At 36.7% G+C, this 12,805-nt stretch overlaps 1 protein-coding gene across 1 annotated transcript in view; it reads right to left on the bottom strand.

Annotated features, from left to right (window-relative positions):
* Positions 1-4,552: 4,552 nt before the first annotated feature.
* Positions 4,553-12,805, bottom strand: part of tmem163a (transmembrane protein 163a) — a 33,010-nt gene continuing 24,757 nt past the window's right edge. The window contains exons 3-8 of the mRNA XM_077537609.1: positions 10,366-10,409; positions 8,363-8,454; positions 7,995-8,091; positions 5,521-5,632; positions 5,063-5,204; positions 4,553-4,972 (exon numbers count right to left, since the gene is read on the bottom strand). Of these exons, the coding sequence (XP_077393735.1) occupies positions 4,912-4,972; positions 5,063-5,204; positions 5,521-5,632; positions 7,995-8,091; positions 8,363-8,454; positions 10,366-10,409 (548 nt within the window). The 3' untranslated portion in view covers positions 4,553-4,911. The remainder of the gene's footprint in view (positions 4,973-5,062; positions 5,205-5,520; positions 5,633-7,994; positions 8,092-8,362; positions 8,455-10,365; positions 10,410-12,805) is intronic.

Genomic DNA, 12,805 nt, shown 5'->3' with positions numbered 1-12,805 from the left:
GAAAATCACAATATCCCAATCACTTTTGAGCTAAAGGCCCACTTGTGTGTTCTTTGGGGCTACCACATTGATGCAACTCTCTTAGTAGGAAGAAAAAAAAGACAACAAATCTGCTGATGGATAAGCAGGAATAATATTTATTAATCAATAAAACATTTTTTTAAATACTTCATTTTTTTGTACATAAATAGACAGTGTATACATTACAGGTAATAACACAGAGATCGTATTATTGTACAAACGTGGCAATAGACATTTAGTTACATATTTATTTACTGTGTGTGTGCTTGTGTGTTTGTAATGCGTTGAAACTACACCGTATCAAATCCATGCAAAGCATATCAACAGACGAGTATCACTGTTGACCAATCATGAAACGTCAATGATAATAATGATCAAGGTCCAGTCATCAGTGCAACTTGTACAGTAATCAGAAGCATGAACAATCACAATTCAGAGCCGCGTTCGACTTCCGACAAACAGACTTCAGCTTCTACATTGGTAAAAAAAAAAAAAAAAAAAAAAAAAAAAAAAAGAAAAGAAGAAAAGAAAAAGAGAAGAGAAAGAGAAGAAATGTATAAATGTGTTGAGTTTATATTTCAAGTATTATGAGTTCAGAAAAATTACAAATTTTGAATTTATATTTCACGTATTATGAGTTGGAAAAAATTACATTTTTGAGTTTATATTTCAAGTTTTATGAGTTGAGAAAAATGACAAATTTTGAGTTAATATTTCACGTTTTATGAGTTGAGAAAAAATACAATTTTTGAGTTTATATTTAAAGTATTATGGGTTGAAAAAAATACAAATTTGGAATTTATATTTCACCTATTATGTGTTGAAAAAAAAAAAGAGTTTATATTTCACGTACTATAAGTTGAGAAAATCAAAAAATTTTAGTTTATATATCAAGTATTATGAGTTGAGAAAAATTACAAATTTTGAGTTTATATTTCACATACTATGAGTTGGAGAAAAATAAAAAAAATTGAGTTTATATTTCAAGTATTGTGAATTGAGAAGAAAAATACAATTTTTAATTTATATTTCAAGTATTATGAGTTGAGAAAAATCAAAAATTTTGAGTTTATATTTCACGTATTTATGAGTTAAGAAAAATGCAAATTTTTAAGTGTATATTTCAAGTATTATGAGTTGAGTAAGATTACAAATTTTGAATTTATATTTCACGTATTTATCAGCTGAGAAAAATGCAAATTTTTGATTGTATATTTCAAGTATTATGAGTTGAGTAAAATTACAAATTTTGAATTTATTTTTCACATATTTATGAGTTGAGAAAAATGCACATTTCTGATTGTATATTTCACATACTATGAGTTGAGAAATCAAAAACTTTTATTTTGTGCTAACTCAACACATTTAAGAATATCACTCAAATCTTAATGTGTAATATGTTACAAAAATTTTTTTCGAGTTCTGTGAAATCTGTTCGGGTTTACAGTGAGGAGAGGTAGAAAGGTCGAAGTAAAGTCTAGGTCCAAACTATAATAGCGATTATTAATAAAAATAAAAAATAAAAAAAACCACTTGAATGATTCTTTATGTTTGTTGTGTGGCTCACAATATGTGCTTGAAAAGATGCTTTTGTTCAAGATTGTCACGAAGAGACGGAGGAGTGGACATTCTACAAATCATTGTGCTGTTGGTGAGCTGACCGCACGCGTGAGCGAGTTGATTCGCAATACAGTATTTCTGTTGCTCAGGTGGAGGTAGACCCTGTCAGAGAAACGGTATAAAGCTGTAAAACTCGGTGATGTGGACTGTACATCGGGTTCGTGTACAGTTCATGACAGAATGTACTGCAGTCATGTAACCATAATAACCCAGACATTTCCAAACACTTTGCTGCTTTTTTTGTATGATCTAATTATAACACTAAATTGGTCCAAAACTTATTTGTCTACAAGTATTGCATCTTTGCTTATCTACTGTATTTATGCAATGATGTATAACAGGGCGGAACGTCCAAAATTAAGCACCTCACACTACGTCATTAATAGCTAAACTAGCTTAACTAGAGGCCCCGAGTTCACACCGTTTGTTCACAATTACTTTCTGTGAAATTTCACTTTGGTGGTGTCGTGAATCTTTCTAATATAAAATATATGCTTGAGCTCAACATAGGTTGGGAAACACTAACCTACGGTAACACAGTTCAAAAGTCATCATTACAGTAAATATTTGCATGAAGAACACTTCTAGGCCATACATATAAAATAATCAAAACAAAACAAAAAAACAAAAACAGGAAGAATGTGTACTGTGCCAACGTTGCCATGTGACTTTTAACCAGAAGGGGGCTCACAAGTATTGCAAATTCACATGGTTACAAAAAGTCTACATCCAATAATTCATGGGTCATAAATTGTGACCTTTGGATATGCAGTGGTGTCCAAACTATGGCCATTTGTGGCCCGCCATCCATTTTGAAGTGGCCCGGGCCGTGGCAGATACCACAAATGAGATCTCCAAATAAATGTTTTATATACTGCAGAGCTTTTCAAATATGCAAATGAACTAATTAAACAAGTCACAACATTCCTCTTCATAACACTTTGGTGAATAGAGAGGATTCAGTTCCACACACCAAAAAAATGGTTTCTTCCACTTTCTGCTATCTGTCTTATAGAAAGCTCTCCAGGTAGCAGTTTAAAACAAAAAAACAAATAACATTGTCATATAAAAGCAATATGCAATTGCTTGATTGACTGATTTTGGTGTGCTTGATAAAGTGAAAGAATTTCCAACCATTTTTATTTTTATTTTTAATGTGGCCTACGGTGCCTCTGACAAAGAAAGTTTGGACACCCCTGCACACATCATATCATATCATCTGTATTAAGTAATATTATCCACTATGAGGATATCTAGTACACAAAATGGACACCATCCGTATTGCCAGAATATTCAGTACAAACTATTTACATTTACAATTTCGCTGAGCTCATACCGAGCGAGCCGTTTCCAAAGATCAGTAAATACAAAGTGATAGTAGCTGACGTGTTTGTAAAACAACAAGCCTGTCGGACCACAAGGGGGCGCAAATTCTCCGTACGAACGACCACGATTGCCCTGTCGTGCCATTACTTTCAATAGAAAACCATTTCACATTCGCACTTTCGTTCTAATTTTGGGGGCACGTCGCCCCCTGTGAGGCCAGAAAGCACCACTGCAGTCAGATTACAACACCCCACAGCGCAAAACAACAGTATCACGTGTCATTTTACTTCTAGTCATCACTAATATGTAAACCAATATTTACAGAATATTAGCACTATCGAGTAAACGCTTTACACTTTGCTTCGAAAATGTTTACTACGTTGGTCTATTCATGTGTAGATATATTTGTGATTGTTTTTTTTCCCAACTGATGGAACCAGGTCATATGTTTAACATATTGACAGATTGTGCAAGTTGGTATTTACATTCTATATGGAAATATGCACACACACAAAAAACGTCTCATGTGCTGGTGAGCAAATACAGGATATATGTCACGTGTGCTGCTATTGGAACGTTTCCACTGCTTCATCGAAGTCATGGTGATGCGCAAAAGTTGAATACAGGCAACTGTCTTGACCACGATAGACAATTATTGTGCATTGTCTCTACCAATTTGCAGCATTTTCCCCTCCCTTGCGATCAAAGTTGGCCCGTTTATTGGATGTCTGAAATATCCTGAGCGAGTGATTTTACATTTTTTTTACTTCATGTTCTGCTTGGAAAACGATTGGGGCTGATAATCGTAAATTGTTCAATATTTAGGATTTCAAATCCTTAAATGTGTAGAGATCCTTGTAGCCTACTATGCAAAAAATAATAATCTTTTGCTGGGTGAGCTTGGAAATTGTCTGTGTTTGAAAATAATCATCATATTGTGCATGTAATAATTCGCCATTCTCTTTCCACTTTGATCGTGTGGGACAAAAAGTTGTTCAAAATCCTGCTGAAGGCCAACCCGGCTCGAGGTTATATAATATTCAACTTTCCCAAAGGAATGTTCAAACATGTCACACACAAAAAAAAAACACAAATAAAAGATAAATAAGATTTAGATATATACGATGGCATAAGAGATACTTCAAGGTTTCAGTACGTTTGCATCGATAATCAAAACCTGAGAAGAAGTTACAAACAAAAGACAAAATGAAAAGCATATATAGACATAATTACTCCCACCCTTTGTAGACACATCAAGTTTAGACCGATTAAGTAATTACTGATTAGGAAGTTTGTCTCGATACTTTTGTTCATATCGGAGAAAAAGCCTTAAACAACCTCGAATATCATTACAGTTTGTTTGGTCACTTTTTCACTTACCTTGCTAAAAGGTAACTTTTCAAGTTTTTCTTTAAACAAAAAAAAAATCACTGTAAGATCAAATGATTCCTTAAATAAATAAATACATACATACATAAAATGATGAGCGTGAAATAAAATGTGAATACCTTAAAAAGGCACCGATTCATTCCAGTGGGGACAATTCAGTGTCGGCTACAGACCACCAACTGTTTGCACGTTGGCTTTTTTTTTTTTTTTTTTTTGACACATAACATTTACATGTTAGGCTTGTTGACTCAATGCTGCTACACTTTATCTGAAGTTTTTGTGTTTGGATTATCCACTGATTTCTAATGGGTGCCTCCTGATTTCATGCTTTAAACGACAAAGTATGATGAACTCATTCAGGTGCCATCTGTCCATCTTCTTGTTTTACGAAATGCGGGGAGGCTTAACAATGAAAATCTTAAAGCGTGTATCTGCCTGTCTGATGAGTGGGCGGGCGTAATGTGAGAATGCATGAATGCAGCATATACAGTCTCTAAGGGTACGCTTGTGACGACAGAACGTTAAGTCAAAATGTCCGCGAGCAGTCGGTGAACCTCACTCAAATCTTTCGTAGTTTCTCGTTTGCCTCACACGGGGCACCATGTCCATCAAAAGCCTGTAGGGACAACAACAATGTCAAATATTTGATACATCTGTGGTATATCACAGGGTAGGTCAGACAAAAGTAGTAAGCGGACGGCCTTACTTGACCCCATACGCCAAAATGATGAGTCCGATGAGAACTCCAATCACGCCATCCAGGAACCAGACATCAGGGTGGTCCTTGAACACTTGGGCACTGATTAGAATGGTAAATCCCATGATACCACCAACCAGAGAGTTAAAGCCTGAAAAAAAAAAAGAGAAAAAAAATCCTCTATTTGCATTTTGTATTTCCAATTTTTCAGCTAGCACGGAAGCTGATGGTCAAGCCTGGAGTAAGTGCAAGTAGTCTAGCGGGAAATCAATTGGAGGGTCTGAGAAGAGCAAGCTCATGTTTATTGGAACAATTCCCTGATAGCTCCCCGAGGCTAATTTGCAAACTTGTTATCGGAAAGATTTGTATTCTGTTCTAATTGCATCCTAGAAACTGTGGCTACATGTAGTCCTTTATTGGAATTTCATTCCATTGTTGCCATTGAAGAGCCGCCGTGTGTGACCTACCATCCGTGATGAGTGCGCGACTCGTGAGCACTTTGCCCAGCATGAACTTGGCAACAGCCAGCACGGTGCACACAAATCCACTCACGATGGACACGCTGAAGAGGAAGTCATCCTAAAAGGACAAAGACCTGATTACATCGAGGAACGCAATTTTTGTTGAGTTAGGGCTAACTACAGAAGCGTATTGCATTCACTTGAAAAAAACAAAACAAAACAAAACTGTTTTTTTCTGAGTTTTTTGGGGGAGCTTTGTTTTTCTGAGTATTTTTTTCTGTTTTACTGAATTTTTTTTCTTTGATCTGTCATAAAAAAAAAATCCGAAAAACAGAGAAAAAAATATTCAGAAAAACAGGAGGCAAAATTACTCAGAAAAACAGTGGGAAAACGTATTAAAAAAATGTGGAAAAACAAAAAAAAAAAAAGACAAAAAAATTCCAAATTGTTTTTTTTTTTGAATAATGTTTTTCCCCATTTTTCTGAATATTTTTTTAAATAATTGTTTTGCTGAGGAATTTTCCCCGTTTATAGAATATATATTTTTTTTTATGAAAGAAAAACAATATTCAGTATAACAGAAAAAAATTCAGAAAAACAGAGAAAGAAAAAAACAATCTCAAAAAAGCAAAGACCCCCCCCCCCCCCCCCCTCCCAAAATTTTTTTTTGAAAAAACCCCCCCAAAAAAACGCTCTGTTTTTCTAAGTTGCTGCAATACGCTTCCATAGCTAACTGGTTTTTAACAAATTTTTGGGTGTGGAAATCAACACTTATTTCTGAGAGCTGTAGATCCAGATTAGATCAAATTGACCCAAGTAATGGATCCATTTTTAACCCAAATTGGGTTATTTTTGACCAAGTGTTTTTAAGAGTGTACTTATTTATTTTTAAGCAATTACTAACATGAATAATGCATTTTGAAAGAAATTCACTTCCCAGGATCGCATTCACTTTAATGTAAACGATGGGATGCCTTTTCTGCAGTTCTCAAATAAAACGACATAACTGCAAATAGTTTGGAGTGCGCGTTGGTGTGTGCGTAGGCCTTCTGTCTCTTTTCCACACAGTTGCCGCATGGCGCAAACAATCTCCGCTTTCTGTGTTTAATCAGCCATTGCATGCAGAGAGCTCGCGCCGAGAGCAGCAACCCGGGACGTGACGTGAATGCGGAGTCCCAATTTTTTTTTTTTTTTGCCCTCCCTCGTTGCATTTTGGCCACCTGATACTTGAAGGAAACACAATCGTAATTTCAAATCATAGTTTCAGAGCCCTAACACCGTAACAGAGGCAGGATGAAGCCTTGATAACGTCATAATCGCTTCTCCTGCCTGCTCAATTGCGTTGAAAGCCGTGTACCTGTCCTCACAGTCAGGGCTGGACTGGTCATCTGGCTTACAGGGCAGACGCCCGGTGGGCCGGTGTCTTTAGGCGCTATTCAATGAATATTTCCCTCCATTTTATCCCAAGAGACCGGCCCACAATTTAGAGGGAGTAGTCCATTCATCCATTTACAATAAAGAGAGCAAACTGAACCAATAAACATTAGTGGTAGAGCTAAGTGGTAGCCAAGGGTGGTCAGGAATTGGGCTAAGTCAAAATGCCAGGGCAGATTATTTTTTGCCCTGCTCACAGTTGAGGCAGTTGTGTTCTTTGCACAGGTTAATTGAAGACTCCAAATTGACTTTAGGTGAGAATGATTGTTTGTCCAATCCTGAATGTACCCAATTTCTCGGACTTTTCCAAGTTCAATCCAGGAAGTGTGTACGGGAACGCCCCCCTTGAACTCCGACGTCGCCGACGGACTACAAGTGACGTCACTCTACAATGGCGACCCGTTTGGAAACACAGACCGTGAATGGTAAAACACAATTTGCTCGATTATACAACTAGATAGCTTGCTTCATTCATAAATATTCGACATGACGTCACGTAACACAACATACGTGACAGTATGCCACTATCTCCCTGCATGAAATTATACGGTGAACTACTTAAATGTATGGAATGCATATGAAATAAGATTAAAACAATAAATGAAGCAAAAAGGTAAGTTTGCTGGAGGTCAAAATGAGTTTTGAGGACCAAAATAATAATACAAAATTATCACTATCCACCATTTTGGTTGTTTACTTTCGCCTCAAATGGTTTCAGGACGGAAGTGGGAAAAAAACAAATCGTATATATCCGACTTCTGACCGTCCTCAAATGCAGCATTAGCCCCAGATGCTAGCTAGCTAGCTCCCCGGGTGCTTGGTTACCTGCTAGCTAGCTAGCACCTGGGGCTAACGCCAAACTGTGGCAGTGTTTTTTAACTTTCTGGACCTGGATTTGCCACCTGTGCCATTCATTGACCGCACCCGTATGTTTCATCGACAGGGACTCTCCCCGCTTAGATTTCTTGTCAATGGAGCATATAGTGATCGCTTACACTTAAACCCGCCAATATTTTCCTATCTGACTTCTCCGTGAGTTGTCTTACCACTTCTGGGGGCATCCTGGTCGCCAGATTATGAATTGCCTTTCCAAGAATGCACAGCGAGCAGAGCAAGAACACAATTCCAAGGACCACACATGCTCTGCAGAAAGAAAAGACAGAAGTGTGATCGGGATACGTCGACATTCCTATACAGTCTTTGTTTTGTTCTGGTGTCCTTTGTAAGATTTTCCTGGTATGAGCTATGATGTGTACAATCAATAATGATAGTGGAAGAGCAGCAATGTTCTCATGTTCATCATGTGAGCAAACAAAACTCTTCGTCCCACTTGATTTAGAATAGACTTGAGGATTATCAATAAATGTACACAAAAGTTGTAACGCAGACCCCCATTCGTTCATTGGACACTCACATGTATTCCCGGTGCGCCGAATGCACAGCGGCGGCGTTGCTGTAGCGCCACAGCACAATGATTGATGAGAGAACATCCAAGGTGGCGTCAAACTACGCGCACCAGGTGACGACAAGTCGAGGAGAGCAAGAAGAGGGGAGAGAGCAGTTAGATCGGAAGAGACGCAGCTTTTTTCCCTTTAAAAAAAAATAAATATTATTATTATTGTGGGAATGCTGAAAGCATCCGTTATTCAATTCAAGCATATGTTATTCGGATTTTTATTCTCCTCACTTTTTTTTTTTTTTGCCGAAAAACAACTCCCACATAGTACTTCCAATTTACACTGTTCACATTTCAACTTGCGAAAAAATTCACACATTCCGGGGTAAATATCATCTGATTCCACGTTACTTACAGTACTCGCACAATTTGACGTTAAATATCAACTTTTCCCCATTCATTTTCAATCTGACTGACATTCAACTTTTTCTAAGTCCCACTTTCCACACCCACTTCCATACATACAACTGATTATCATTTCCAGCTCTGTGATACTGCTCAGTTCGTTTTATTCATTTATCTTTCAACTTCAATTAAAACTTCAGAAGCATTCAGCTTTCAGCATTCCCACGCAATTTTCTTCAGAAATAGCACTTAGTCTTATCATTATTATTATTATTATTATTATTATTATTATTATATTTACTTTTATTTTATTAATTTATTTATTTTATTTTATTTTTTTTGTACCACTCACATGTGCAGTCACAGTGCTGCGTAACAAATCCTTAATGGCGTGCGGAACGTCAACGCCAAATCGTGGCATTAGATACAATTTAACAAGTTTGATGAGTAAAGAGAACGTGAGCGCATGATCTTTAATTTGTTTTTCATTTCACCACAACAAATATAATTGAATTTAAGAGCGTTATAAGACATCAAGAACCAAAAGCTAATCAATTGTCAATTTCCTCACTTAAGTATGCTCCAAAGATCCTCCTTAATAATCTGGTTGGAGTGAGATGCCAACGTGATCGTCGCCCTCAAACGCTCCCTATTCAATATTTTCAAAGAAGGAAATTGATTAAGAGATTTGTTTCTAAAGACATTACAGAATATATGTTTGAAGAAAATTACTGAAAATTACTCACTTGTGAAAAGAAAGCATTAAACTATTTTTCCCATTTCAGTTTGTCAAATTTTTTTCGGCATGAGTCGTCCCGCCGCTGACTGTCAAAGAACTTGAGCGTCTTTCGTTCACATTAGAGGTTATCATAACAGCCATGTTAGCTAGCTAGTATGTGAGAGCGTATTTAATATTTAATTTCTTCACAATTTTGAAGCCCCATCTTATTGAATTGTAACTTTTTAATCAACCATATTTGGCAGGGTTGTTATCAACACTCTCTGGCATTTCAATTTTACAAAAATAATAATAATAATAATAATTTCACTTTAATGGGACTTCAAAGTGATATTTCCTCTCTGATCTACTTTGAAAATCTCAATTGTTAACCCTATGCAATATTTACGACCGTATATGTTTGTGGACAATCCAATTATGAAATAACATGAAAAAGTTAGCCTAGCATCTTCTCGATCTTCTTTCTTCTTTTAATTTTCTGTCAAGTTAGTTGGCCTGTGGCACTATGCTGCCTCCCACAGGACAGTCTTGGTGCTACAACTGACAGATTTTTTTCCCCCCCTGCCTTGTTTGAGATCTCTCACATGTTAAAATCAAGACATGTGTAATATGTAATAACTAAACCTACATATTGTTTTTTTATTGTTTTATTAAAAGTAGATTATTATTATTATCATCCATGACACCTGTTTATCTGATCTTTCCTATACTGTACACCTGCGCTGTAATCTCCCTCCTTCCTTTTTTCTGCTCTGTTACCTTGGAGACAACGGGGCCCAATAAAAGTTGAGTTCCAAGACTCATTAATAAATCACTGAGACCAAAGTTATGACTAATTGATCAATGCAAATGGGAGGGAACAAGGACGCAAACTCACGGCAAATCCGAAGGCCGATGCGCTGTGCCTCATGAACGATACGGCTGTGGAAACAAAACAGACACAGACAGACAGACAGACAGGCAGACAGACAGAGAGCAGTTAGTGTTGCCGGATTCCAGTCCAGACACGTCGCGCAATCTCTTTTGCACATTTGCAACCGGTTCTATTTCAATCCCATCAATGTGCAAGAGAGGCCATGGCACGCCATCTGTCTGGCTGTTATCTAAAAATAATCTTTCTCCTGCTCCACTGATGTGGGCTTGTTTGAGCCTAATTGGATCCAACCTGATTCTTCTATGTGTGAATCGATACAGCCCGACAATAAGCGATTCGGAGTTGAGATGCGCTGACCCATAAACGGACATTCGTGGACTTCATCTTCGTCTAATTTCTGGTTTTCATTCTGTTTAATGTGCTGTCGAATGTTAAACGTCAAGTACTGCCCACCTGGATGTGGCTCAAATTGCTTGCTGACTTGAGGTCGAAAATTGTGAATAATTCTTAAATTAATAATTACTAATAATAATAACTAATAACTTAATAATTCTTAATAATTCTTAATTCATTAACTCATTCTTACCCAATAACGTATAAATATGTTTTTAATACTTTGTCCTGCACCACCAAAAACATATTTATACGTTTAAAAAAAAAAAAAAGTTTTTATGCTAGTGCATATAGAAGGCTTTGATACAGCATGAAGATGTCGTGTAAAGCAATGGTAGTTATTACAAAAAACGGCCAGCAGGTGGTAGCAGAGTATAAGAGATCAACCTTGGCCATGTTGCAACAAGCTGTTTTCCCCAGTGTTTTAACAGGTTTGTGAATAATGATGAAACTTAGCTGTATTCTAATGCTAATTACTGCAAAACGGAAACACATACCAACATACTTTTTTTTTTCTTGATGAAAGAAGAGACTCTAATCTTTCTTTTGGTAGGTTCCCTGTTTTTATAACAATAGAACAGAATATTCTGTGGACCTTGCAAAATCAGTTAAAATCCAGTACAACAGCGAGTGAAGCCGGTTTCCTCTGTGAAAATGGCTGGGAGTGAAAGACTTAAAGATGAAAAGATAAAGTAGGAGTAAAAACATGTGGTCACTGAGGAAAAATAAGAAAAAAAATAAAATAATAATAATAATAATTATTATTATTATTTTTAGTATGTGGCTAAAAGTGTCAAATTATTATTACTACAGTGCTGCATTGCATTATACATTAAGTGACCTGACTTACATTTTTTTTTTTTTTTTTAGATATGAGCTACTTGTGTTGATTTGGAAATGGTTAAGAAAATGGATGGCTGGATAGTTTATTGATTAAAACAATAAAAAAAGTAAAATAACAGACAGGCCTAGCGAATAGCATCGGAAGCTTGGTGTTGTAACCTCTTAAGAATACTCACTTACACTCTTTATCTTCTGCAAAGAGTGGCTAATTTTACTGTTGCTATCTGAGGAGTTCAGTGAAGTGAAACACAAAAATGCGATAAAAACAGTTTTATTCTTTACATTCTGCTGTCATCATTGTATGTTTTACAAAATACAGCATTATAGGGCTACTTTTTTTTAAATTGAAAAAACATTGCAATTTTTTTAAACTGTTTTTTTTTTCCCATGGCATTTCAATTAATCTTCTTATTACCAAGCAAACTGAATTCTCCCCTCCTATGTCCATAAAATAAGCACTGATCTCATTTTGTCATCTGCAAGCAGATCAATTTTTATTCTCTTTTGTGCAGCACCAGTGCTAACAAGACTGGGTGAAGTGGAGAAGGGGTGCGAGAGAGGATAAAGGAGGTGTGGACATGAGGAGAGCATGAGGAGAGTTAGTGAGATTTTTGTGCACGTATGGGGGGAATGTGATAATTGAGGAGAGGATGACAGAAGTGTAAATAAAAAAACCAAAAAAAAACCACCTCCATTCATTGGTGTAAACGTGTTACTACCAATCCACCAGTATGATTATGCACACCTATGAAGAAAATACTTTGTTTACTTAATGCATATTTTTCTCACAATTTAAAACATTTTACTATATGATTTCCTAATTCTAGCATTATTTACAGCAAGCTTCCTGGAACTTAGCGCATTTTTAGCCCGTCTTGTCTCACTCGCTTGACTGTGGTGAAATTAATGGTGGCTTTCGTTGCCATGACGACCCAAGGAAAGAGCGAGGGGGGTCGCAACGAGTTGGGTGGTTCAATTTGCGGGAATGAATACAATTACCGCTAAAGATGATAAACGTATTTTCACTCGTGGAGGCAGCACTTCATACACGTGAAAAATACTGTACAGCTGATTCGTGCATGATGCACATGTCATGGAGTCATCGCATCGCAGCCCTGCTTACCTTTTGGCTCTTTTATTACCAGTGCAAACTGCTGTAGCTAATTGAAATTGGAGACCCGGAGGAGTGTCCTTGAAGACAAACAAA

Source organism: Festucalex cinctus, chromosome 11, assembly GCF_051991245.1.
Source record: "Festucalex cinctus isolate MCC-2025b chromosome 11, RoL_Fcin_1.0, whole genome shotgun sequence".
In the NCBI taxonomy this organism is placed as follows: Eukaryota; Metazoa; Chordata; class Actinopteri; order Syngnathiformes; family Syngnathidae; genus Festucalex; species Festucalex cinctus.
The sequence above is the reverse complement of the archived record's forward strand: the minus strand, read 5'-3'. Positions and strand labels throughout refer to the sequence as shown.